The sequence below is a fragment of the Cnephaeus nilssonii genome (genome assembly GCF_951640355.1).
Source record: "Cnephaeus nilssonii genome assembly, chromosome: 5".
Classification (NCBI taxonomy): domain Eukaryota; kingdom Metazoa; phylum Chordata; class Mammalia; order Chiroptera; family Vespertilionidae; genus Cnephaeus; species Cnephaeus nilssonii.
Window position 1 is genome coordinate 35,193,631 of NC_137076.1, and position 23,529 is coordinate 35,217,159.

The 23,529-nt window shown below is 49.7% G+C and overlaps 1 protein-coding gene across 1 annotated transcript; it reads left to right on the top strand.

The window, feature by feature from the left end:
* Window positions 1-329: 329 nt before the first annotated feature.
* LOC307099015 (uncharacterized protein C8orf74 homolog) lies at window positions 330-22,314 on the top strand (the record flags this gene model as incomplete). Its single annotated transcript, XM_079770228.1, has 4 exons — window positions 330-377; window positions 1,993-2,185; window positions 18,173-18,576; window positions 22,066-22,314. 4 exons carry the CDS (start codon window positions 330-332, stop codon window positions 22,312-22,314), a joined length of 894 nt encoding a protein of 297 aa, XP_079626354.1.
* Between the last annotated feature and the right edge of the window lie 1,215 nt (window positions 22,315-23,529).

The window sequence follows — 23,529 nt, forward strand, 5'->3', positions numbered from 1 at the left end:
GAGACAAGTCCTTGACCATGGGAGGAAGAAGAGAATAGGGCTTGGGTGGGGAATATGTTGGAGGAGGGGGGATGTTTGCAGGGAAGCCTGAGAAGGCTCACCTCTGGAAGGCAAATGGGCTATGAGGGAGATGTTGGAGGTAGGGAAAGGACAGGTGTCAGGGAGAGACCCAGAGCCCAGCTGGAGAGGAGGGGCCAGGAGGAAAGGAGCCTGAAAAAAAAGCCACCTGAAAGCCAGTCTCCATGACCTCACAAAGCCCTGCCCTCACCCTCAGGTTCTGGGAACTGAGTCAGGCCTGGTGGGTCCACTAGCAACTGGATGCAGGGGCAATGGCATTTTTAACACCCCAGGGAGTGAAAAAAGTCTTCCAACTTCAGGTGAAGAGAAAACATGGCTTTTAAAAGGAAGTTTGCTCAGACTGGTCTAGCAGTGAGGTGCGTGCGAGAAGTGGCCCCTCACAGTGCCTCCTCAGATGGACACCTCGGACATCACCCCTTTCCCGGCACCACCTCTGAGGCCCCCAATGGGTGCGTCCACTCCAGAATGCCCGGCCAAAGGCTCCCCAGCCTTGGAGCTAGGGGCTGTCTTCAGAGCCTAAAGGGACAGCCCCTGACGCCCAGAGCCTGCTGGAGGGAGGGAAGGGCGGGTATGTGGGCTTTGGGGCTGCCTTCATGCCAGGAGGGCCAGGAAGGCCCTGAGGCCTATCACAGGGGGTGCCACCTCTTCCTGAGGAGACTTGGGGCCCTGGGAGTCCTCTGGGATTGCATGCCAAAGTGTGTAAGGAGTGTGTGGTGTATATGTGTGTGTATTTGGGGTGGAGGGTCTTTTTCTTTAAGGCAGGGAAGGGTAAGTTTTCCTTGGTTTCTCAGAACCAATTTGGTGACAAGGAGTGGTGAGGATCCCAGCCATAGGGCCTGGACCCATCGGCAAACTCCTTCCAGAGCAGGGCTGTTCACAGAGGGGTGCAGGCACTGACCTCAAGCACTGAGTCCCAGCCAAGTGTGCACTCAGATCAGCCTCTGACCCGCAGCTATGAGCTGGTGGGCAGGCACCAGGCGAAGGCTGCCCTGGTGGCGCCTCTGTCCCTGCCTTGGCAGGTGGCTTCCACCACCTCCTCCACATCTTCAATGAACTGTCCCATCAAACACCACCCTGGGCATCTGTGAGGCTGCAGGGAAGGACTGCCTGGGTCAGCAGCAGAGTAGTGGTAGTGCAGGACAGAAAGTCCTGGAGGTTGAGGCCAGGGCCCTGGGCCTCCCTCTGGCATCAACTCAGCCATCAATCCCGCCCCCTCCATCGACAGTCCCCCCAGCCACAGCCTCCTCCCATCCCAGGGGAACAACGCTCCGGGGTTCATGGGTCTCCAGTCCATGTCACGCCTCTTCTTACCCCTTCCCTTCAAGGCACTTGTTTCTTCTCCATCTATTGGAGATCTGTAAGAACCTTTCTGGAAGGGCCAGACAAATGCTCAAGTAAAAATGGGACCTTCCTTATAGATTGGGGAAAACAGTACGCTGATCAAACTTTACCCCACTGGCCTGCCAGAGTGCCTGAATTTTCACCAAGCAAGATACATTCCTTCTTGCCTTGCCGAGCCTCTTCTCAGTCATTGACACTTTCCTATGAATTTACCTCTGGAACAGCTAGTGGAAAGTAGGCTCAGAGAGAAGTCATATTTTGTTTTAGGGAAGAGGAAGGAAGGACCGTGATTCAGGACTTGGAGCCTGCTGGAGGTTTACAAACTCAGGTCTGCCATGGCTAGCATGAGAATGCTCAGAGGCATGAGCAGCGCTAGAAAGAGTGCATCCCCAGAAAAGGGGGCGGGGGAGGGGAGCTATCCAGAAACGAAGGCATCATTCTGGCCAGGCAGACACACATTCTTTGGTCACTCTTCAGGATAGTAGGGAGCCATGTGGGGACCCCCAGGAGTGTTTTGCCCAGTGATCCTGATTCCCCAATGTCACCCTCTACCCCTCATGCCATGCCTCTCAGAAACCAGAAGGTCGGGAGCACCTCCGGAGACTGCTGAACTGGGAAAAGTTTGACGAAGTGAGAGACTCCCGCAGAAGCATCCTGCTGGATACCCTCTACGAGAGCATCATCTTTGCCGTGGGCAAAGGCTTCCCATGGGTGGAGGTGGTCAAGGTGGTCAAGTTCACCGAAGAGCTGCTCAAGGAAACCAAAGGTATGGTGCCTCCAGGGCAGGAATCGGAGAGGCTTACTGGAGGAGGGGGGACACACAGAACCCCCTGCAGCCCTCCGCCCCAGGAGCTCTCTAAAGAGCCGAGAGAATGCTCAGAGGCATGAATTACAATCCTTCCTCGCCACCCCCCCCCCCCCCCGCATTTACCCTTCCCACATACACATCAGCTGAGTCCCTGTCCAGGCTTCTAGAAAGCAATGCAAACAGAATGTTCTCACTGAGACTTCACTGGTCTCCCTGGCTGAAAACCTTGCACCACTCCTGGCTGATCACACAGCAGCCAGGGTGTTTGCTTCCCAGTCAGACATTGGCACTTTAGCATGAATTTCATCATCAGATCAATACCTCTGGGGTAGCTAGGGTTGGCCCAGAGGGAAGTCAAATTTTCTTTTAGGGAAGAGAGAGGAAGGATTGTAATTCAGAATTTTGGTTTAGTTTTGTTTTTGCTTAACATCAATCAAATGTGTCACTCCTCTGCTTAAAATCCTTCGTTGACTTCCCATTGCACTCCCAAAGATGGCTCATTGTTCCCAGGATCAGGTTTGCTCTGCTGAGTATCTTGAGGGAATCTTATACAGGTAAGAGTTTGCTGGCAGGGTGAGGGAGTAGCGGACAGGTGATATTATAGATGGAGCATCTATGGATGGATGACAGAGGGAACCCCTGCCCTGTGTTGAGCTTCATGAGAAGAGTATGAGCCTCTCTGGCTCTGTGAGTTCTTGGCACAAGGGAATGTGGTCACATCTCTAAACCCTTGGGGCTGTGAGATGCAGATTCATTCAGTAAACAAATACATGGAGCAGCCCCTTCTATGGTCACCATCACAGTAATACTCAGCCAAGAATCATGAACAGATGCTAAAACCAGTGGGGAATGCTTAACAAGAAATGGGAGGCTTTCATATTTTCTAAGACCCTCCCCACAACATCTTTACTGATCCCAACGGGAAGGGAACACTCTGACAAGGGGGCGGGGGAGCCCAGCAGACACCTCCTTAATCAAATGATCCAAATGGATGTCATCAGTAAGAGGACACACTGAGACTCCGTGCCCCTTAATAGGATGCAGAGGAGCCCAGCATCCTTCTGTGATGGGTCTAGCAAAGACTCAGAACATGGTCTAATCATGAGAAAACATCAAGTTAGAGGCATTAAGCAGAGTCCCTCTCCTGTAAGTTTCAAAAACATTAAGGTCCTGAGAACCAAGGAAAGATGGGAAGTGTTCAAACTGAAAGACACTGAGGAGACGTGGCCACTAAATGACATGTGGCCCCAGTTTGGGTCCTTTTGCTATAAAGGATGTTATTGGGACAACTGGAGACACTTAAGTGAGGTCTGGGATTAGATGGTAGTGGTATGTCAAGGGTGATGGGATTCTGATAGTTATGAATGTCCTCATGTTAGGAAATGTGCATGAAAAGATTCTGGGATGATGGAGCATTATGTGGGCTAATTTGGGAAATTTTTCTTTGCACTATTTTTTCCAGTTTTATTGCAATACAATTGACATATTAACATTGTATTAGTTTAAGGTGTACAATTTTGATATATATATTGCAAAATGCATAGTTATAATTTTTTCTTAATAGTGGGAATTTTTAAGGTCTATTCTCTTAGCAAACTTTCAAATATACAATACAGTATTGTTAACTATAGTCACCAAGCTGTATGTTACATCCCCAGAAGTTACTTATCTTATAATTAGAAGTTTATACCTTTTGACCAGCTATACCCTTTTTCCCTGCCCCCGCCCCTCTGCCACCTCTGGCAGCCACCAATCTGTTTTCTGTTTCCATGAGTTCAGTTTTTTATATACCACATGTAAGTGAAATAATACAGTATTTATCTTTCTTTGTCCAACTTATTTCACTTAGTATTATGCCCTCAAGGTTCATCATGTTGTCACAAATGGTAGGATTTCATTCTTTTTTATGGATGAATAATATTCCTGTGTGTGTGTGTGTGTGTGTGTGTGTGTGTGTGTGTGTGATCACATTTCCATTCATTTTTCCCCATTAATTTATTGATGGACACATAGGTGGTTTCCATCTCTTGGTTCTTATGAATAATGATGCAGTGAACATGGGGGTGCAGATACCTCTTTAATCAGAGATTTCACTTCCTTCAGACATATACCCACTAGTAAGATTTCTGGATCATATGGTAGTTCTGGTTTTAATTTTTTGAGGAGCTTCGGTTTTCCATAGTGGCTGAACCAATTTACATCTCCACCAACAGTGCACAAGGGTTTCCTTTTCTTCACATGGGTCCCCTTTCTCTAGTACTTGTTATCTCTAGGCTTTTTGATGACAGCCTTTCTAACAGGTGTGAGGTGATATCTCATTGAGGTTTTGATTTTCATTTCCCTGACGATTAGTGGTGTTGAGCATCTTTTCATGTACCTGTTGGCCATTTGAATATCTTCTTTGGGGCAATGTCAATTCAGGTATTTTGCCCATTTTCAAATTGGATTATTTGAGTTTTTGTTAATGACTTGTATTAGTTTCTTATGTATTTTGGGTATTAACCCTTTATCAGATATGTGGTTTTTTAAATATTTTTCCCATTCTGTACGTTTTCATTTTGTTGATGTTTCCTTTGCTGCGCAGAAGCTTTTAGTTTGATGGAGTCCCATTTGTTGATTTGTTGTTTTATTGCTTGTGTGTTAGTGAACCTAAAACTTCTCTTAATTTTTTAAGAGAAGTTTTAGGTTCACAGCAAAATAAAGCAGAAGGTACAGTGACTTGCCACACACAGCCTCCCCATTGTCAACATCCCCCTCAAAAGTGGTACCTTTTTTACAATCAATGAACCCACATTGATGCGTAATAATCGCTCAAAGTCCATAGTTTACATTAGGGTTCACTGTTGGTGGTATACATTCTATGGGTTTTGACAAATGTATAATGACATTTACCCAAAGTAGTTTCACTACCCTAAATATCCTCTGTGCTTCCCCTAATCATCAGTGTTCACATCCCACATCCCTCTGAGTTAACCAACTCCTGGCAACCACAAATCTAGTTATTGTCTCCATAGTTTTGCCTGTTTCAGGATGTCCTTTGGTTGATAACACACAATAGGTGGTAGCCTTTTCATTTTGGTTTCCTTCACTTAGTAATATACATGTCAGTTTTCTTCATGTCTTCTCATGGCTTGATTGTTCATTTCTTTTTACTAGAGATGAATAATATTCCATTTTTTTGGATGAACCACAGTTTGTTTCTCTGTTCACTTACAAAGGACATCTTGGTGGCTTCCAAGTTTGGGCAATTTTGAAAAATACTCCAATAAATATCTGTGTGCAAGTTTTTATGGGGACATAAGTTTTCACCTCCTTGGGACAAATACCAAGGAGTGTTATTGCTGGATCATATGGTAAGAGTATGTTTAGTTTTGTAAGAACTCACTTTCCAAAGGGGCTGTATTCCTACCAGCAATGAGCGAGAGTTCCTGTTGCTCCCCATCCTCGCCAGCATTTGATGTTAGTGTTCTGGATTTGGGTCATTCTAATAGGCGCAGAGTGGTATCCCGTTGTTTTAATTTGCATTTCCCTGGTGACATATGACGTGAAACATCTTTTTATATGCTGATTTGCCATCTGTATATCTTCTTTGGTGAAGTGTCTGTTAAGATCTTTGCCCATTTTCCAATCAGGTTGTTTCTTTGTTGTTGAATTTTTTAAAGTTCTTTGTATACAGTAGTCCCCTTCCTTGTCCACAGTTGCACTTTCTATGGATTCAGTTACCTGCATTCAACTGCAGTCTGAAAATGTTAAATGGAAAGTTCCAGAAATAAACAATGTTTAAGTTTTAAATTGTGCACCATTCTGAATAATGTGATGAAATCTCATGGCATCCCCTCTGTCCCTCTCCAGACATGAATAATCCCTTTGTCCAGTGTCTCCATGCTGTATACTGTCCCCTGTGTTGCTCACTTAGGGACCATCTCAGGTATCAGATGGACTGTGGCGGCATTGCAGTACTTGTGTCCAAGGAACACTTACTGGACCTGATGTGTAGTGTCCCCGATGTACCCAGAGCTTGTCCACCAGTCCTATCAGCACCTCAATGTCCTTCCCTAATCTCACCACCTTTCACCACCTCCCCGTCCACCACCCTTTCTAACCCAGCTCCATGTCTTGAAAATTTTGTACTTCTGCACCCACTCACCAAACAATACAGTGATTTCTTTTCAGACATAAATAAAATCCCATCACTCCTGTGCTTCAAGCCCTTCAGTGTTCCCATCACACATCTTAGGTGCACTTGGATCCACCTTTTATTTCTGGAGCCGCAGTGTGCCCTTCCACTTCTCTGCTCCCACCCAGTGGTCCCAGTCTGAAGATTTGAGCAAGACACGGCATTACACATGGACTGGTTTCAGAGCTCTTGGGAAATTTCATCCCACCTCTGCCACCCGCAGCCCCCGCGCCCCGGGGCCTTCCTGGCATCCCTCTGGGTCCCACTCCCCGCTGCTCACAGCAGCGCATGGGTACCAGAGTTCACCTCCGTTGGTTGATCTCTGCGGTGGCTCACGGCCAGAACAAACACTGACTAGGGAGAAGAAGAATGTCAGCCCCAAGCAGGTGGGAACGCGGGCTCTTTCAAGTTTCCATCAGAGCCTTCCACAGGCCAAACCCTTCAAAAACAGTCGGTGATGATGCAAACCCAGCTTCAAACTGAGGAGATTAGATCGCACGGAGCTGTCGGCGTTTCTGGTATCACGTACCTTGCCAACACAGCCTATCTGTATCTCGTAGGCTTCTAACGCCTTGGAATTGGAAGATTTGGTGATCAGAAAACTTAACTCCCTCTCTGCAGGGAGCCCAAGCAGCCAACAAGGTTCTTCCAGCCTCTGCAGGAACCATCTGAGCAGCCGGAGCTCCCCGCTTCTGAGGCAATGCATTCCTGTGTGCACTGCTTTTGTTGTTAGGAAATTCTTGAAGTTCTTTACATATCTACCTATGTCTTCCTTTTACACCTTTTAGTCAAATGCTCCAAGTGTGTCCTCTAGAAGCAGAGTGCAAGCCCTGGAGATATTTCATCATTACATAGTGTGACCATCAGGTGTTCACGTTTGGACTAGAGATTTCCTGTGCCTTTTATCAACTTAATACTGTATCATTTCCATAGAGCCCTTTCACCCCAATCCCCACCACTGCCCCCTTTCTTGTTGCCCTTCTCTGGGAGGCTTGAATCCCTGGAGAGGGCATCTATACCTTCTTTATTTTTGTCCCCTCTATCTATCCCACCAGTGTTAAATAATGCATGTGGCACACAGTAGGTGTTGCATGAAGAAATGAATGAATGAATGAATTCTTGATGCCCATGGAGAAGATAAGTTCTGTATGCAGAGAGAAGGTTAGGTTGCTTGGTTCATCCCAGGGTTGAGGGTTGTTTGTGCAGATGATGTTAAAGGCAGCACAGTGGAGTCCACCAAACTCTATAGTCAGAAGATCTGGGTTCAGATCCCACCTCCACACTTATTACTGTGTAATCTTGCAAACATTCCCTCCCTGAGCCTTCATTTCCTCTTCTCTAAAATGAGGGCTATAATAACTCCATCTCTTAGGACAGTTGGCAGGATTAAATGAGAGAGGGCATGCAAAATGTGTTTATTGCAGAGTGACAGGCACATAGTAAGTGCTCAGCTAATGTCAGCTCCCATGTGTCCACCATGCATGGAGGTGAGGTGTGTGAACAGCAGATGCCAGCGGTCCAGGACTAGAAGTTACAGCATGTTGCCCCTCAGGGGGCTTGCTATCTGTGCCATTTCTTGTCTTCTCCCAACCTGCAGACCAGACTGAATGGTGGTCCAGACACCCTCTAAACACTCATGGGACCCATCGTCAGCCACACATGTAAGGAGGCATCTCTGCCCAAGGCATCTACTCACTGTTCTTGTTAAGCGGGGGAAAGGGCTGGTGAAGATGGCAGGTCAGGTCCCTCCCATCTCACATCCGCCCTGCCCTCCTCCTGGGCACACGTCCCATCTACATATCTAGCTACATCTTCCCTAGGTCATGGGGTGCAGGATACAGACAGCCTGGGGTCCCGCTGGCCAACTGACTCACATTCAAGCTTCTGTTACAGCTAAAGTCCACACTGGTCTCTCACTCCTCTTGGAAGGTAGCTTCTCCAGGCGTGTGTGTGTGTGTGTGTGTGTGTGTGTGTGTGTGTGTGTGTGTTTAATCTGGGGATAAGGATGGCTGAGCTCTGCTTGCATACTAGATAACGAAGTTGGCAGACAGCGTTTAAGGAGAGTCATGTTTGCACAACAATGAATCAGAGCCAGGACAGCCCACAGCTCAGCTTATCTCCCCGCCCAATCGAGCATTGGGACCAAGAGGGAAAGGGTGGCCCTTTATTCAAAAGTGTAAGCTGATTCCATGTTCTGGCAAATGGCTCACCAGGACATTCTGGTCTCAACCCCAGGCCAGAAGAATGAGTCCTTCCCTCACACCTCCCCTGACAGCCTCCGGAAGCCCTGGGTAGTTCCCATCATGAAGTCACCAGGCACAGCACAGAGGGACAGAGGCTGCCAGCTCCGTCCTGGTGGAAGGAAATCGCAGGAAAAGGGCAGATGTTGCAAACCCTGCCAAGACCAGGAACGGAGAGAGATGTTGGGGCGTATGTCAACTCTGAAGTCGCTCCTCCACCTGGGGGAGCTGCAGAGGATTAGGGTGAACTTCCTGTCTGTGACTGGCACATTGCAGCCAGAACGGTAAAAGGAGAAACAGCCTCCCCTGCCCCAGCCGTCACTCAGCAGGGAGTTCAGCGCTGGAGGTGTGCAGGCCAGTGCAAACACTTACCCCGGACCCCCAACCACTACCAGCCATCTCTTTGGCCACTTTGTAGCTTTTGCCTCTTGGCATCCTCTGCGTCTGGTGAGCACTGGCCTCTCTCTGATGCTCCTAGATGTCTGGGCTAGGAAGCACCCCTTTCCTGCTGTCCCGGGGGTGGCAGGAAGTGGGCTTGATGACCCATCAGTAGACATACAAGGTGGCCAGGTGAGTGCCGAGTGAAGTGTGTCACAGCACTGGTATCTGCAGTCCCACCCACGGCCACTCCTGATTCTCCAGGAAATGTCATCCAGGCAGCCATAGGGTGGAAGGCACACACCCCGCCTACCCCGCACTGGGCTGGAAGGAGGGGATTACTCCCCCAACCCCACCCCCCTGCACACTCACGGCCATGCCCAGCGTATATCTGCCAGCCCCCAAATACCCGGCCCACGTGGGGGAGCCTCCAGTGATTCAGGACCAGCCTGAACAGAGAGCAGGAGCACCTTCCCAGCATGAACCGCATGCCCCTCACACTAAACCTGGAGGAGGGGCCTTTGGAGGCAACTTCTTCATTGATGGTTAGAGGAAGCTTCCACAGAGGACACTGATGGATATTTTGGGAGAGCATTTATTGGGGCAAATGGGCAACTATCATTTCAGAGATACCTCCCTGAGCATTTTAGCCTGCTCAGGCTGCCATAACAAATACCACAAATGGGCAGTTTCAATACTAGAAATGTATTGTCTCGTAGTTCTGGAGACTGGATGTCCAAGATCAAGGTGTCAGCAGGGTTGGTTTCTCCTGAGGCCTCCCTCCTTGGTTTGTAGACGGCCATCCTCACACTCTGTACTTCACATGGTCTTCCTTCTGTGTGTGCCTGTGTCCTAATCTTCTCTTCTTATAAGCACACCAGTCAAATTGGATTAGGGCCCACCTGCATGACCTCATTTAACCTTAATTTAAACCTCTTTAAAGACCTTATCTCTAGTATAGCCACATTCTGAGGGTCCTGGGGGTTAGGACTTCAACATATGAATGGAGGGGGGACACCATAAGTCAGCCCATAGCACTGAGTGAGGTCACAGCTTAGCAGGGCAGACTGAGCCAGTTAGTAGGCCAGAAATCAAGACTGTGTCATAGGAGCCTTCCCAAACCTTCCCAGGGAGCTGTGCATCCTGCAGAAGGAGGCACTGTGGAGCCTGGCATTTGCACACATAGCATCAACAGTAATCCTTACTTCAAACTTGAATCATAAGCATTTTATTAAATTGATTGGGGTGACATTGGTCAACATGAACATATAGGTTTCATGTGTGGATTTCCTCGTTACAAACTCTGTATATTGCACCATGTGTCCACCTTCTGCCCCCGCCCTGTTCCCTCTGGCAACCACCACACTGCTGTTTGTGTTCATAAGTTTCAGTTTTATATCCTACATATGAGTGAAATCATATGGTTTTTAGCTTTTTCTGTCTGACTTATTTCACTTAGCATAATGTTCTCAAGGTCCATCCATGTTGTTGCAAATGGTGCTATTTCATCTTTTCTTATGGCTGAGTAGTACTCCATTGTGTATATGTACCACATCTTCTTTGTCCAATCCTCTATCACAGGACACTTTCGTTGTGTCCATGTCTTGGCCACTGTGAATAACATAAGCATTATTTTAAAGATAAAGGAACTTTATCTGAAGTTCCTTTAAAGGCTCAGAGACTTTAAGTAACCTCCCTCAGGTTGCATTTCCAATAAGCGAGGTTGGGATTTGAACCCAGGACTGCCTGGTGGCAAAACACAAGCCCCACCCGTGACCTTCATCTTCATCAGAGAGATCTGTACACCGGGCACATGAAGGCCTGAGAAGCACATGGCCCAGAAGAGCACCCTGCAGCGAGGGGTGCGAGGCTGCCGGGGAGCAGGAAGAGCTGAGAACCTGGTGGGACCAGGGAGAACACCTGGAGGCTGGGTTCCTAACTGGATCACCTGGAGTTGCTCACAACATGGGCCTGGGATCCTGGCCCCCAACAAGGTGGCTCCAGTGTGCAGGCCAAGCTGAGAAGGGGAGCTGTGCCATTTGGCTAATGTGTTCCGGCCTGGAGGTGCCACCCGTGTGTGGGCAGATGGTACCAGTGCCTTTGAGACCAGACCTCCAGCCCTTTGGAGTGACCCCTTGCCCTACCTCTACCTTCCCATAACCTCCCGCGGTCAGCTGGACATGCTGGTTCCTGGAGGTCCCAACATCAAAGGGGATGAGGTACAGCTATGACGTGCCCTGCCCCTGGTCATTTTCATCTCAGGGATGCTGACGACAAGGATGATGACCAAGACTTACCGTCAGGCTCCCCTCGCCAAGCTTGAGACAGCTGCAGAGCCACGCCAGGAGGCCCACACGAACCCCCGCCCCATGTGGCTTTGAGGAACTGTCAGCTTCATGGAAGTCACTATAGCTGCTCAGAGTCAAAAGGGACCCAAGAAGTCACCTGATCCACACCTCACCACCACCGAATCCTCTCTCTAGCTAAATGCCTCCTCACTACTCAAAGTATGAGTCACTCCATGGACAACACTCCTGTTTTCTAGAAAGTTCTTCCTGCCGCTGAACTGAAATCTGTCTCTCTGAGCCTTCTGCCTAATGGCTCCTGTTCTGCCCTCTGACCTGCCCCCCTCCCCATCAGCTTAATCCTGCTCCACTCCCCCAGCCATTCTCCAGCCAGCATCCAGAGCCCCGGCCCAGAGGACGGGGAAGAGTGAGGACTCGCTCAGCAGTGCACTGAGCTCTCTGACCAGGAGGAATCGGTGGGTTCCCGAACAATTCACAGCCCTGGGGAGTTGAAATGCTAGTAGCCTCTTCACAATATTGAAAATGACGACCTGGTATTTACTGATTGCTTACTGTGTACCAGGCATGGTGGGGAGCTCTGTACATACATGCCCTCCTCTGATGCTATGAGGTGGGCATTGTTAGCACCTCTGTTTCACAGATGAGAACACTAAAGCAAATAACCTGTGCAAGTGATCAAGAAGCAACGTGTGGGCCCATTTTGGTCTGTATTCCCAGTCTGTGCTCTAACCCAGCACCCCACAAAAGCTCTGAGAATGACCCCCAGCATCAATGTCAACTCCAATCCAGGGGCTGCCCAGGCTCACTGGTGGCCTCCACATGACCATGAACAGTGGCTGAGAACAGAGCATGTGGCTGGCAAGATGAGGTGCTATGGGAGCCTTGGTCTCGTGACCACAGGACAGCCAGTTTGCTCCTCCCGTGGCCAATCCAGGCTGTGCAGATGGACATCAGACCAAACCAGACACCCACTCTACTCTCCCTGCAGCTCACCGGGCAGCTGCACCACGGACACACCTGGAAAGGGGTGTTCCCCAAGGAACTGCTTGCTCTGCAATGGAAGGAGAGGAGGCCAGCAGCTCAGACACCTTGGGACAGGCAGGAGCTGCAGGAAGTGGAGGGCGTGCGAGCTCTCACCCCAGGCTCCTCCTGCCTGGGTCCAGGCCAGAGGTTAGCAGGGCAGCCACAGAGCAAACTTCCCAGAGCAGAACCTAGCTTATTCCTCCCCTGGGCAGGCAGCACCCCCACCCACCACCCTTCAGAGACATTTCTGACCGACCAAGAAGCCTCAGGGCCAGTGGGCAGAGATGAAATTAAAAACCAGTCCCTTTGCCGAAACCGGTTTGGCTCAGTGGATAGAGCATCAGCCTGCGGACTGAAAGGTCCCGGGTTCGATTCCGGTCAAGGGCATGTACCTTGGTTGTGGGCACATCCCCAGTAGGGGGTGTGCAAGAGGCAGCTAATCGATGTTTCTCTCTCATCGATGTTTCTAACTCTCTATCCCTCTCCCTTCCTCTCTGTAAAAAATCAATAAAATATATTAAAATAAATAAATAAAATAAAATATTTTTAAAAAAAAACAGTCCCTTCCCCACAGTGCAAGTGCTAACAGGCCCTAGACCACCAACTCCTGGGCTGGAGCTCAGGTCCTGATTTTGTCACATTGAGCCTCAGGTAAGGCCCTGCCTCTCCCTGGGCCTCAGTTTCCCATCTGTAGGATGAAAGGACTAACTAGCTCAATAGTTGCCAAAATAGGTTCCTTAGTCCCAAGAGACTATTTAACTCAAAATAAATTTGAGAAACATGAATATGCTCAACCTTTTCTGGCCTAGTAACACATTTTGCTGAGCCTATTAGCATACTACAGGCTCTGTTTAATTTCTCTGGATCCAACATATTCTAGTATCCACCTCTAAGAGTCTGCAAAGAGAGCACAGAGCCACCAGGATGGCTGCAAGGGGCCTCCTTGGGTCAGGCCCCGGTTTGAATGTTGGCTCTGCCACTCGCCATTTGCAAATTCCCTGACCTTTTTGAGCCTCAGTTTCTTTCTTAGATAAACTCGGGATGATGCCTACACCTGTTTCACAGAGCCCCGAGGGGTGGGGTGGGGTGGAGCTTGCGGTGACCCAGGGCCTGAGGGACCCAGGGAGAACTCCCTACTGGAGAGTCATCTGCTACTTCAAAAGCACACCTGTCCTCCGAGCTGTCACTGTCATTGGCACCTCGGGGTGAATGAGTTTGTCAGGGCCTTGCCAAGAGCAGAAAAAAATGGGCAGGGGGCAGCATTCAGGCCACAGGATGAGGTGGCGGGGTGGGCCCTGTGCTCTGGTCTGCTTCCCACCATCCAAGATCAGCTCTGGTAGGCGCTCAGGTATTCGGAAAGGTAAGCCAGCCAGGCTGTGACCTGACTTGGTTCCTCCCCTGGGAGCCAAGGCGGGGGCACCAAACTGGTTTGTCAGGGGGCACCAGTGGCACCTGGATCCTCCCCCTCACGCCCACCCAGAAGGAGCAGCCCCTGTTCGTCTCCCAGCCCCAGACCCGAATGTGAGGGGCAGTGGGAGGGTGCCCAGGGTGCCTGGTCCATGCCAGTGCCTTTTTGCCCCGATTCTGGAGTGTCTGGTGTTGTCACCCACCCCCGCTCTTCCCTGCTCATTGCCCTTGTCCCCGAGCAGGTGCTGGCCTCCAGGGGCTTGGGGACCATCTTCAGGAAGTTCCCAGCAGCCAATGCAAATGAAGGCCACTCCCTGTTATTGAAGAACCACTTGCAGGTACAGATCTGTCTACCTGGCAGCCAGAGGCTTCTCCGGAGACTTAATCCTCTGAGTCATCAAGACTTCTCAGCCTGCAGCAAGTGGAGAGTGGTCCGGGGGCCAGGAAAGTGTGTCTCATGGGCCAGCTGGGGACGAGCTTTGCTGAAAACCAGGCCTGCCCGAGTGTCTTGGGGCTGAGCGTTGGAATTATGTCTAAGGGCTCCTTCCCTGTTGACCCAGGACAAGGTCCCCACTTGCGTTTCATGACCTCCAGGCTGAGGTCACAGCTCACACCCAGTGTGGGGCCTCCCCCAGGATGCCGGGCAGCTGGGAGCTGGTGCACACGCTGAGGGCGCTCAGCACTGCTGGGCTTGGAGATCTTGGACCAAACTTGAGCCGAGTGCATGGCTGTTGGCCAAATAGAGAATGCTAGGGGCTGGCATTGATGGCGAGGCAGTCATGGGGGTGGGGATGCTAGTGACCCAGCCCCATGAGCTACCGGCCGAGCTGGGGGAGGAGTAAGGCGCCTTCTAGCAGTTCAGCCTCCACGGAGCCCAGAGGTGTGATGATTCACCTGACAAAATCGATACAGTCATTTCCACACCGGCCTGGACTCCAGCTTTGATGATCAGAAACGGGTGACCTCACCCTGCCCCCACTCTCTGGGATGCCTTCACTGGCCTTCCCTGCCAGCCTCCGGGTGCCACCACTATCTCTCGGAAATGCCCATCTGACCTCTCACGTCACCTCTTAGTGGCTCCGCAGCTCTCAGCTACGGTTCTTAACTTTTCTGTGGTTCTTAGTTTGATGATTCTCTCTATGCACACTCTCCCCAGAAACATGTGCATGCAAAATCCTGGACAGTGCAATTCCACGGGTCCTGAAGCCCATCCTTGGATGTCCTCGGGTTCCATGAACTCGGGCTTTGGGGTGAAGTGCAGCTCTTCCATGTGCCTTCCGCATGCTTGCCTTTTGCAAACTGCAGACCTCAAGTCTCCTGTCCCCCAGCCCCGATGCCCGGGCTCCAGCTTTGCCTCCCAGGAGCCCCGAGCCATGAGGACCCGTGCACACAGCCACACGGTACTCCACTTGCCTAGAGCCTTTTTCCCTTCTGTCCCTCCACCAGGAATGCCATCTCTGCCAAACTCATCCTGTTTCTGGGCGCCAACGTCCTCTCTGCAGGAAACCTTCCCTGGCGCCCAGCCCCCCAGCATCCGGGGCCAGAGTGCCGCCTCTACCTGGTCTTATTGTGCTTCCTCCTCTCTGCACTTGGGTGGGTGCCCAGTTTGCCCCGGGCACTGACTTGCATGTTGCCTTTAGAGGAGCCCTCAACGCTTGTTCTGTAATTGTATAATGTACATGAGCACCATAAAAATAAGAGACTCCATATTGTCCCTTTTAACCACCTCTCTCCCAAAGCGAAAGAGGAATAGAACAAGATGCCCACCATATCTGAGCAGCACGAAGCTCACACGTGTGCGGGAAGGGGCCCAGCAGCCTTACTACAGGTGAGGGGACCGGGTTTCCCAGGGCAGGTGCCACGTGTGAGGATCACTTGTCAGAACAGGGCCTTTGGGACCTTGGGCACCATCCTCCTGCAGTTGGTCATTTGATGACTCAATGGTCCTTGTGTGCCATGTCTGAGTTCTTTAGGCTCAATCTGAGTCATTGATCAAAGTTAGGAGGCAATTCCCAAGCCAGTCCCCAGCTTGGAATCAGCATTTTTGTGCTGGTGTGTGTGTGTGTTTTGTGGGTTTTTTGTTGTTGTTGTTGTTTTTGTGTGTGTGTGTGTGTGTGTGCGCGCGCGCAGTGGGGCTCTGTGATTTTAGAAAGCTCCAGCTGATTCTGGAACATAGGGCTCCTGCTGGCCCTGAGCCCCTCCACACCACCAAGACAAAGGTTCAGGGGTGAAGAGGTCCCCGGATCAGCAACCTGGCTGGCTTATTTCCCAGAACAAGGCCGAGCAAGGAATGCAGAGATCGCTGTCACTGAGGCTCGGTCTCCGAGGCACAATGAGAAGCTGTGAGAACCCAATGAGAAGATGGGAGGAGAGTACACCTACACGGACGTGCATGCCAAGGCAGTAGCTTAACCTGTTGCTGTTGTTTTCCTCAAGAGCAATTCTTAAAAATATATTTGTGTGTGTGGTTTTCCACCAGCTTTATTGACATATTATGAACAAATAATTTCCAGTTGTCAGTAATTCACAAGTATGTAATGTGTGCAATGTAACATTTGATATACACTGTGAAATGATAACCACCCTCAGGCTAATTAACATATTCACTACCTCACATAGTTACCACTTTTATTGGTAATGAGAACATTTAAGGTCTACTCTCAGCAAACTTCAAGCACTCAGAACAGCATTGCTAGCTGTGGGCACGACGCTGCACAGCTGATCTCCAGGACTTGCTCATCCTGCGTAACTGGAACTTGGCCTCCCTGACCAACGAGCATCTCCCCATTTCTCCCACCCCCAGCCCTTGGCAACCAGCATTCCACTCTCTGCTGCTATGATTTGCATTTTCTGAGATTCCACGTCTAAGTGAGTCAAACAGTTATTTGTCTTTCTGTGTCTTATTTCAATTAGCATAATGTCTTCCAGGTTCATCCATGTTCTTGCAAATGACAGGATTTCCTTCTTTTTTACAGCTGAATAACACTCCATTGTGTGGGTGTATGTATCACATAGTCTTTACCCATTCATCCGTCGACATTCAGTTAGGATGTGTCCATACCTTGGCGAGTGGGACTAAAGCTGCAGTGAACACGGGAATGCAGATATCCCTTCAAAAGCCAGATAGAATGACCTTTGGATATGAACTCAGACATGGGATTGCTAGGTCATATTGAGGAGCTCTTTCAGACATTTTTTTCTAATTGCCACCTCATCAAGTTGTAATGCCATAATCTATACATCTGATTACACACTGGATATATATAGTATCTGCTTTATTCACATGGAAAGCTTATTCTTTGTATTCGATTCAGGGCTAAGGATGACTAAATAAATTTTAAGGATGATTAAGTTAAATTAAAAATGAAAAGCTATCAACATCTAACCTAACATTGTAACTATACTTTCTGAGTAACTTTTAATGTAATTTATTTACCTACCTAAATTGTAATTGTCAAATTAAACATGCAAAGGAGCAATTTACATAAATACATAGTAATAATAGCAATGCAACAAATCTTCTATCAGTTGAAACTGTCACTTTTCTAGCGGAACGATAAAGTTAATTTCTTTTTTTCTTTTTTCTTTATTTTATTTGTTTTTCTAATCACCATTTAGTCTCCCTATTCCCTCTTCCATCTCCAGATGAAGTTGATTTCTTAAAAATTCTTTTCACTAAACTTAACTTCTAACCTTTGCTTGATATGGCAAAAGAACTAGTTTCTAGGGAGTGTGGGGTGGGGGAGTTCAGGAGGCCTCCGTGGGAAAGTGGCACTCCTGGGGGTGAGGAGTGAGTCCTGCACAGGGAAGGGCACCCTAAGCTGAGGCCAGTGTGCCAGGAGGAGGTGGGGGCAACCAAGTCAAAAGGAAGAGACGGATGAGCCCCTGTAGGACTGGGTCTTTCACATTGTGAGGGATGCCAATGGCCCCACCCACAGAGCTGATGTTTTCTTGGTGCAACAGTATTTGCCTAACTCTGTGACACAAATCTCCAATATAACATCTATCTCTCCAATCATCTCACGCTGCTCTCTTATCAGACTCCCCTTTTTACACCCTCATCTCCATCCCAAAGGGTTTGAAGTAGGAACAATATAAGGCACAGCTGAAGGAAGGCTGTACAATGAGTTAAAAGTCAAACTATAGGTAAGGAGAAGGATAATCACATAAGAAAACAATGGGATAAATGTTATTACATAAAATTGGCTTTGAGCTCCCAAGAATCCAAGGTAAGAAGGAAAATGTAGTACATCCTGTAGCTTCTGAAAGCTAATAAATGGTAATATAAAATAGCTGGTAGGCTCTGGCCCCGTGGGCTCTGGGGCCAGAGTGCCTGGGTTCAGAGCCTATGTTGATCTAGCCATTAATGCAGCTGTCCCCTGCTTCACTCCATGCCCGTACCCTCTGCCCACAGGCTGCTCCATCACCGAGGCCATTACCATCCTGAGGAATAAGCTTAGCGATTACCAGGGGCAGTTCAACACCACCCATCTGCTGGCCCTCTGCGACTACTTCTACAACACCTTCATCCGCCACTACAGACTCTACCAATATGTCCTGGACCAGGACCAAGAAGTCAACCTGACCATCAACCACGTGGAGGTGTGTGTGCCGCCCCAGCCCCTCCCGCTGGCTGAGGGCAAGGACAGGGACCTGTGGAAGCTTGAGCAGCAGTTGGCTGAGCTCACTATGGCCGAGGTGCAGAAGCGCACCAACGTGCTGCTCCTGAAGGAGGCGCTGCACCTGGAGCAGGAGCACATGCTGCAGAAGAAGTTCTCGGAGATGACTGTGCAGCAGAGACAGGTTCTGAAGAGAGAGGTAAGGCTGTGCCTACAAGGTGGGATGCTGCTCACCTGCCATGAGCAAACATTCATTCCTACCAAGAGAACATCCAGGCGCAGACAAGACTTCGATTGTCTGCACACATGGGAGGGGGCAGAAAGAGACAGCGAGTCATTGACCATCTGCCACACGCTTTGCATGCGCGTTTCATGAAACATGCCTATAAGGTGTAATTCACGTTCCCATTTTAGTGATGAGCCAACTGAGGCTCAGAGAAGTTCATCAACTTGCTCAAGGTCACCAAGCTAGCATGTGGTGGAGTTTAGATTTAGACTGAGGCCTGGTGACTCCAAAGTCCAAGTTCTTTCCACTGCATCAGGAATCAGTGACAGATTCCACCCAGAAAGACTCCCAAGCTCTGAACCACGGATTCTCTCAGGGCCCTTTGTCTGCCTGCAACGAGGCCTGGGTGGAGATGATGAAGGAAGGGCCATGGGTCACACAGTTCAGAGTGGGTGATGCAATAAGGTGGGTAAAGAGGTGGGATGTGTGGATCTAAGAAGCTGGGCTGCCCTCCAGGAGCCAGAGTCTCCAGTGACCAGCTCTTTAATAAATGGCGACTATGTTGTCCTCAGGGAGTCAACTTCTTGAGGGCCTGGCAGAGTCTAAACTTATTTTTTTAGCAATACATAGGCACTGATATCATCACTGTTGGATCATCTTTGAACACAGAGACATGTGACATGTGTGTATGTATGTACATGTACACATGTATGAGGGGGTAATAACCAGATGTGGCATTGAAGTCACAGGGTCTGTGTGCATCAAAAGGGTTTAGTTTCTGCCCTGGCCAGTGTAGCTCAGTGGTAGAGCATCAGCCCACATACCAAAGGGTTGCAGGTTTGATTCCTGGTCAAGGACAGGTACCTGGGTTGCAGGTTCAGTCGGGGTGTGGATCGGGGTGTGTACCGGAAGCAACCAATCTGATGTGCTTTCTCATATCGATGTTTCTCTCTCTCCTTCTCTCTCTCCCTCCCTCCATCCTCCTTTCCCTCTAAAAATCAATGGAAAAATATCCGTGGGAGAGGATTAACAAAAATGAAGGGGAGGGGGGTATTTCTGAATTGTCAGGCAAAGAGTGAATGGCTCTGGAAAGTATCCAAATAAAACATTGGAAAAATCTCTAAAGAACAATAAACACAACAGAATGAATGATACTCTTCTAAAGTTAAGTCTTCCAGGTAAATAGCTCGTCAGGCTGTTACATAATCTTAGTGCATTAAGCCATCCAATGGGGACCAACAGAACCCAAGTGGGAGCTTGTCTCCATGCCCTTCCAGGGACCTTGCTCTAGAATATGTGGGCAAGGCCATGGGTAGAAGGGGATACCTCCTGTCCAACTCCTGCCCACGCCACGCCCCTCCCCCAACGCACACACACACAGCTGTTTCTCCCTGCTCCTCCCAGCTTCTCTGTGGGTCTCAATCACTTTGCTGCTGGTCCCTGCCAGGTGGATTGGGCTAGGGTCCCCTTCACTGTGTGCCCCTGGGGACACTCAACACCATAGAATAAACATGGTGCATCTTCTTAGAGCACCATCTTTCCCAAGGATTTAGGGGAAGAACATTATTTTTATGTAAAAACTAGAGGCCTGGTGCATGAAATTCGCGCACAGGGAGGGTCCCTCAGTCCGGCCTGCACCCTCTTGCAATCCAGGACCCCATGGGGGATGTCCAACTGCCAGGATCCCTGTGGGATCGGGCCTAAACTGGCAGTCAGACATCCCTCTCGCAATCTGGGACCGCTGGCTCCTAACTGCTCTCCTGCCTGCCTGCCTACCTGATCGCCTCTAACCACTCTGCCTGCCTGCCTGATCGCCCCTAACCCCTCTGCCTGCCTGCCTGATCACCCCTAATCCCTCTGCCTGCCTGATCACCCCTAACCACTTACCTGCCTGCCTGATCGCCCCTACCCACCTCTGCCTGCCTGATTGCCCCTAACCACTCGCCTGCCTGCCTCATCGCCCCTAACCCCTCTGCCTGCCTGCCTGATTGCCCCTAACCCCTTTGCCTGCCTGATCGCCCCTAACCACTTGCCTGCCTGCCTCATAGCCCCTAACCACTCACCTGCCTGACTCATCGCCCCTAACCACTCTGCCTGACTGCCTGACCACCCCTAACCCCTCTGCCTGCCTGCCTGATCACCCCTAACCACCTATGTCTGCCTGCCTGATCACCCCTAACCACTCACCTGCCTGCCTGATTGCCCCTAACCACTCACCTGCCTGCCTGATCGCCCCTAACCCCTCTGCCTGCCTGCCTGATTGCCCCTAACCACTTGCCTGCCTACCTGATCATCCCTAACCACTTGCCTGCCTGATCACCTCTAAACCTTCTGCCTGCCTGCCTGATTGCCCCTAACCACTCGCCTGCCTGCCTGATCACCCCTAACCCCTCTGCCTGCCTGCCTAATTACCCCTAACCGCTCGCCTGCCTGCCTGATCGCCCCTAACTGCTCACCTGCCTGCCTGATCTCCCCTAACTGCCTCTGCCTCAGCCACTGCCACCATTGCTTCATCCAGAAGGACGTCCGGCTGTCTGGTCTAATTAGCATATTACACTTTTATTATTATAGATAATCAAGGAGACATTCTGGGGCAAATGCAAGATTTTCCATGAGATTTTAAGTTAAAATATGAGATCTCAAAGAAATGTTTTCTAGGCAACTGGATACTCCAAGTATGTCTCCAACACCCCAGTGTAGACATGAACTGCTATTTGGCTTCTTGAGCAGGGAATTGGAAAAAATAGTTACATAGTTCATAGTTCATTTCTCCAGGATTTCATGATGCCATAATCCTGGTTTAGATGACAGAGAAGGTCTCCTGTTTAAGGTGGCAGATGGTGGGTGGCTGGTTAGGGACTTCTCCACTCTCTAAGAAATTTCCCATCCCCTCCAAAGAAGCTACTAAAACTTTGATATGTGGGAATGAGATGAGGGCAGGAGGAAAAGGAAGGGGGATGATTCAAATGGAGCTTGCATTGACTAGAAAGCAGGGGATATGGCACTGGCCTGTGGTTCCAGAACAATGTTAGTAATAAATGACACACTCAGATAGGGTGATCACCACAATAGGCCAGAATGGAGAAGAAAAGGAGCAATTGCTGAAACCATGGGACAGGAGGTGTGGCTGTAGGTAGAGGATCATAGCTTTGGCCAACCCAGAGCTGGTTGGGAGGAAGGTGAGAGACCTCATTCTCCTCCCACACTCAGATCTCCTGCCAGAACCTCCCATTGGTGGAACTCAACCAGAAGCCAAAAGCTAAGGTAGCTGGTTGATGCTGCCCTCATAAGTCGGCTTCCCAGGGCAGAGTAGGGTGAAGGGCGGAGAGATCTAGAGAGGGAAATGGAAGGTCCTAGCACTCAGTAAGAGGACAGGATTGGATCCTGTTGAGGAACCTTATCTGCAGATGGCCTTAACCTTCCCCTGAGCCCTGTTCACCAGCCATGTTCTGTTTCTTCCAGGAGTTGGAAAAGCTCATCAATGAGGCCATTCATATCCAGATCAAGTGCCTGAAAGAGCTGCTTCAGTATGAGATACAGACAACTTTTGATATTTTGGACCTGAAACTTCAGAAGAAGACTTTAAATCTCAATGCTCCTATCCCTTTCCCACTCTCCATCAGTGGCCAGCCAGGCCAAGACGAATCTCTCAAGATCAACAAAGCACGCAAAGCAAAGAAAGCAAAAGGCAAGAAGCTATCTAAAGACTGATTGAGGCAGAATCATTGACGATTATGGAAGTATTATGTGATATGCTCAGCACCCAATAGGTCAGTGATTTCTAGTGATTAAAAGAAATGAAACAACACCCATCATCTTAACTCTATCTTCTTTCTGGAAACCATCTTCCACCGCCTGAAAATCTAACCCAAATAAGAAGGCTGTTCTCTGCCAAGCACAGAGCTTTGTGCCTGGCGGGCAGGCAAACATCCCCTCCTTACTAGCCTGAGCCTAGACACTGAAGACAGAACCACCACCAGTCGGTTGAAGCAGGTAAGAGTAGGGGTGACACCAGACACCAAGAAGGACTTCCAGGGGACACACTCGTTCTGTTGCTCACATGGGGAGAACAGGTCCTGGGATTCTGTTGCCTTTCTGAGACGGGTACACAGAATCGACCGCATGCAGCCTGCTCTACACGTGCTGGTCTCCCTGCTCGAGGATCCTGGTGCCTCCAGAGAACTTTTCCTTCTGAGCGAATCCACTCTGTTTAGACTGAGTCATGGGAGCAAGCTCTGTCTTAGAGGTCAGAGATCAGGTTTCAAACCCAGCCCTGCTGCTGGTCTGCTGTGTGACCTTGCCAGTGTCCTTTCTGTCTCAGGGCCCCAGCTCTCTCTTCTATCAAGTGGGAGAGTTCCGGGCCGGTGTCGAAGGTCCACCTTCCTTAGGAGATAGATGAAGCAAGGTTTGCTATTGCCATTTGTCAAGGGGGTTCAAGGTTCAAGGAGGAGTGGAGTATTTACTCAAAGTCACTCAGCGAGGCAATGAAGCAACCGGGATTAGAACTCAGGCTTCCAGACTCATTTCTGTGCTCTTTCCCCTGCAACATTGTGCCAGGTGTAAACAGTCACACAAATCCTGTAGTTGTTGGCTATTGCAGACATATAATTGACAGGTGAATGGGCCCCGAAGATCATGGCAGAAAGGACGTTACCTCTCACTGACTCTTCCCAGGCCAGTGACCTGCTGTCATCTCTGCCGTCCACCCCATGCTCCTTGCTCACAATGGGACGGGCCACAGTGCAGCTCTCCCTGTCATTTTCATGTCTGTCTCTCCATGACCACAGCTGCTTTCTAGGTCTCGCCACTGAAGATGTGCCTGGGTCTCTGTTTCCAGGCAAAGCCAGCCTGCTTTGGAGGCCAGGCTGAACTGAGATTGAGAGAGAGAGCCCCGGGAGGGCATGTCACCAGCCCTGGGGCCCTCTG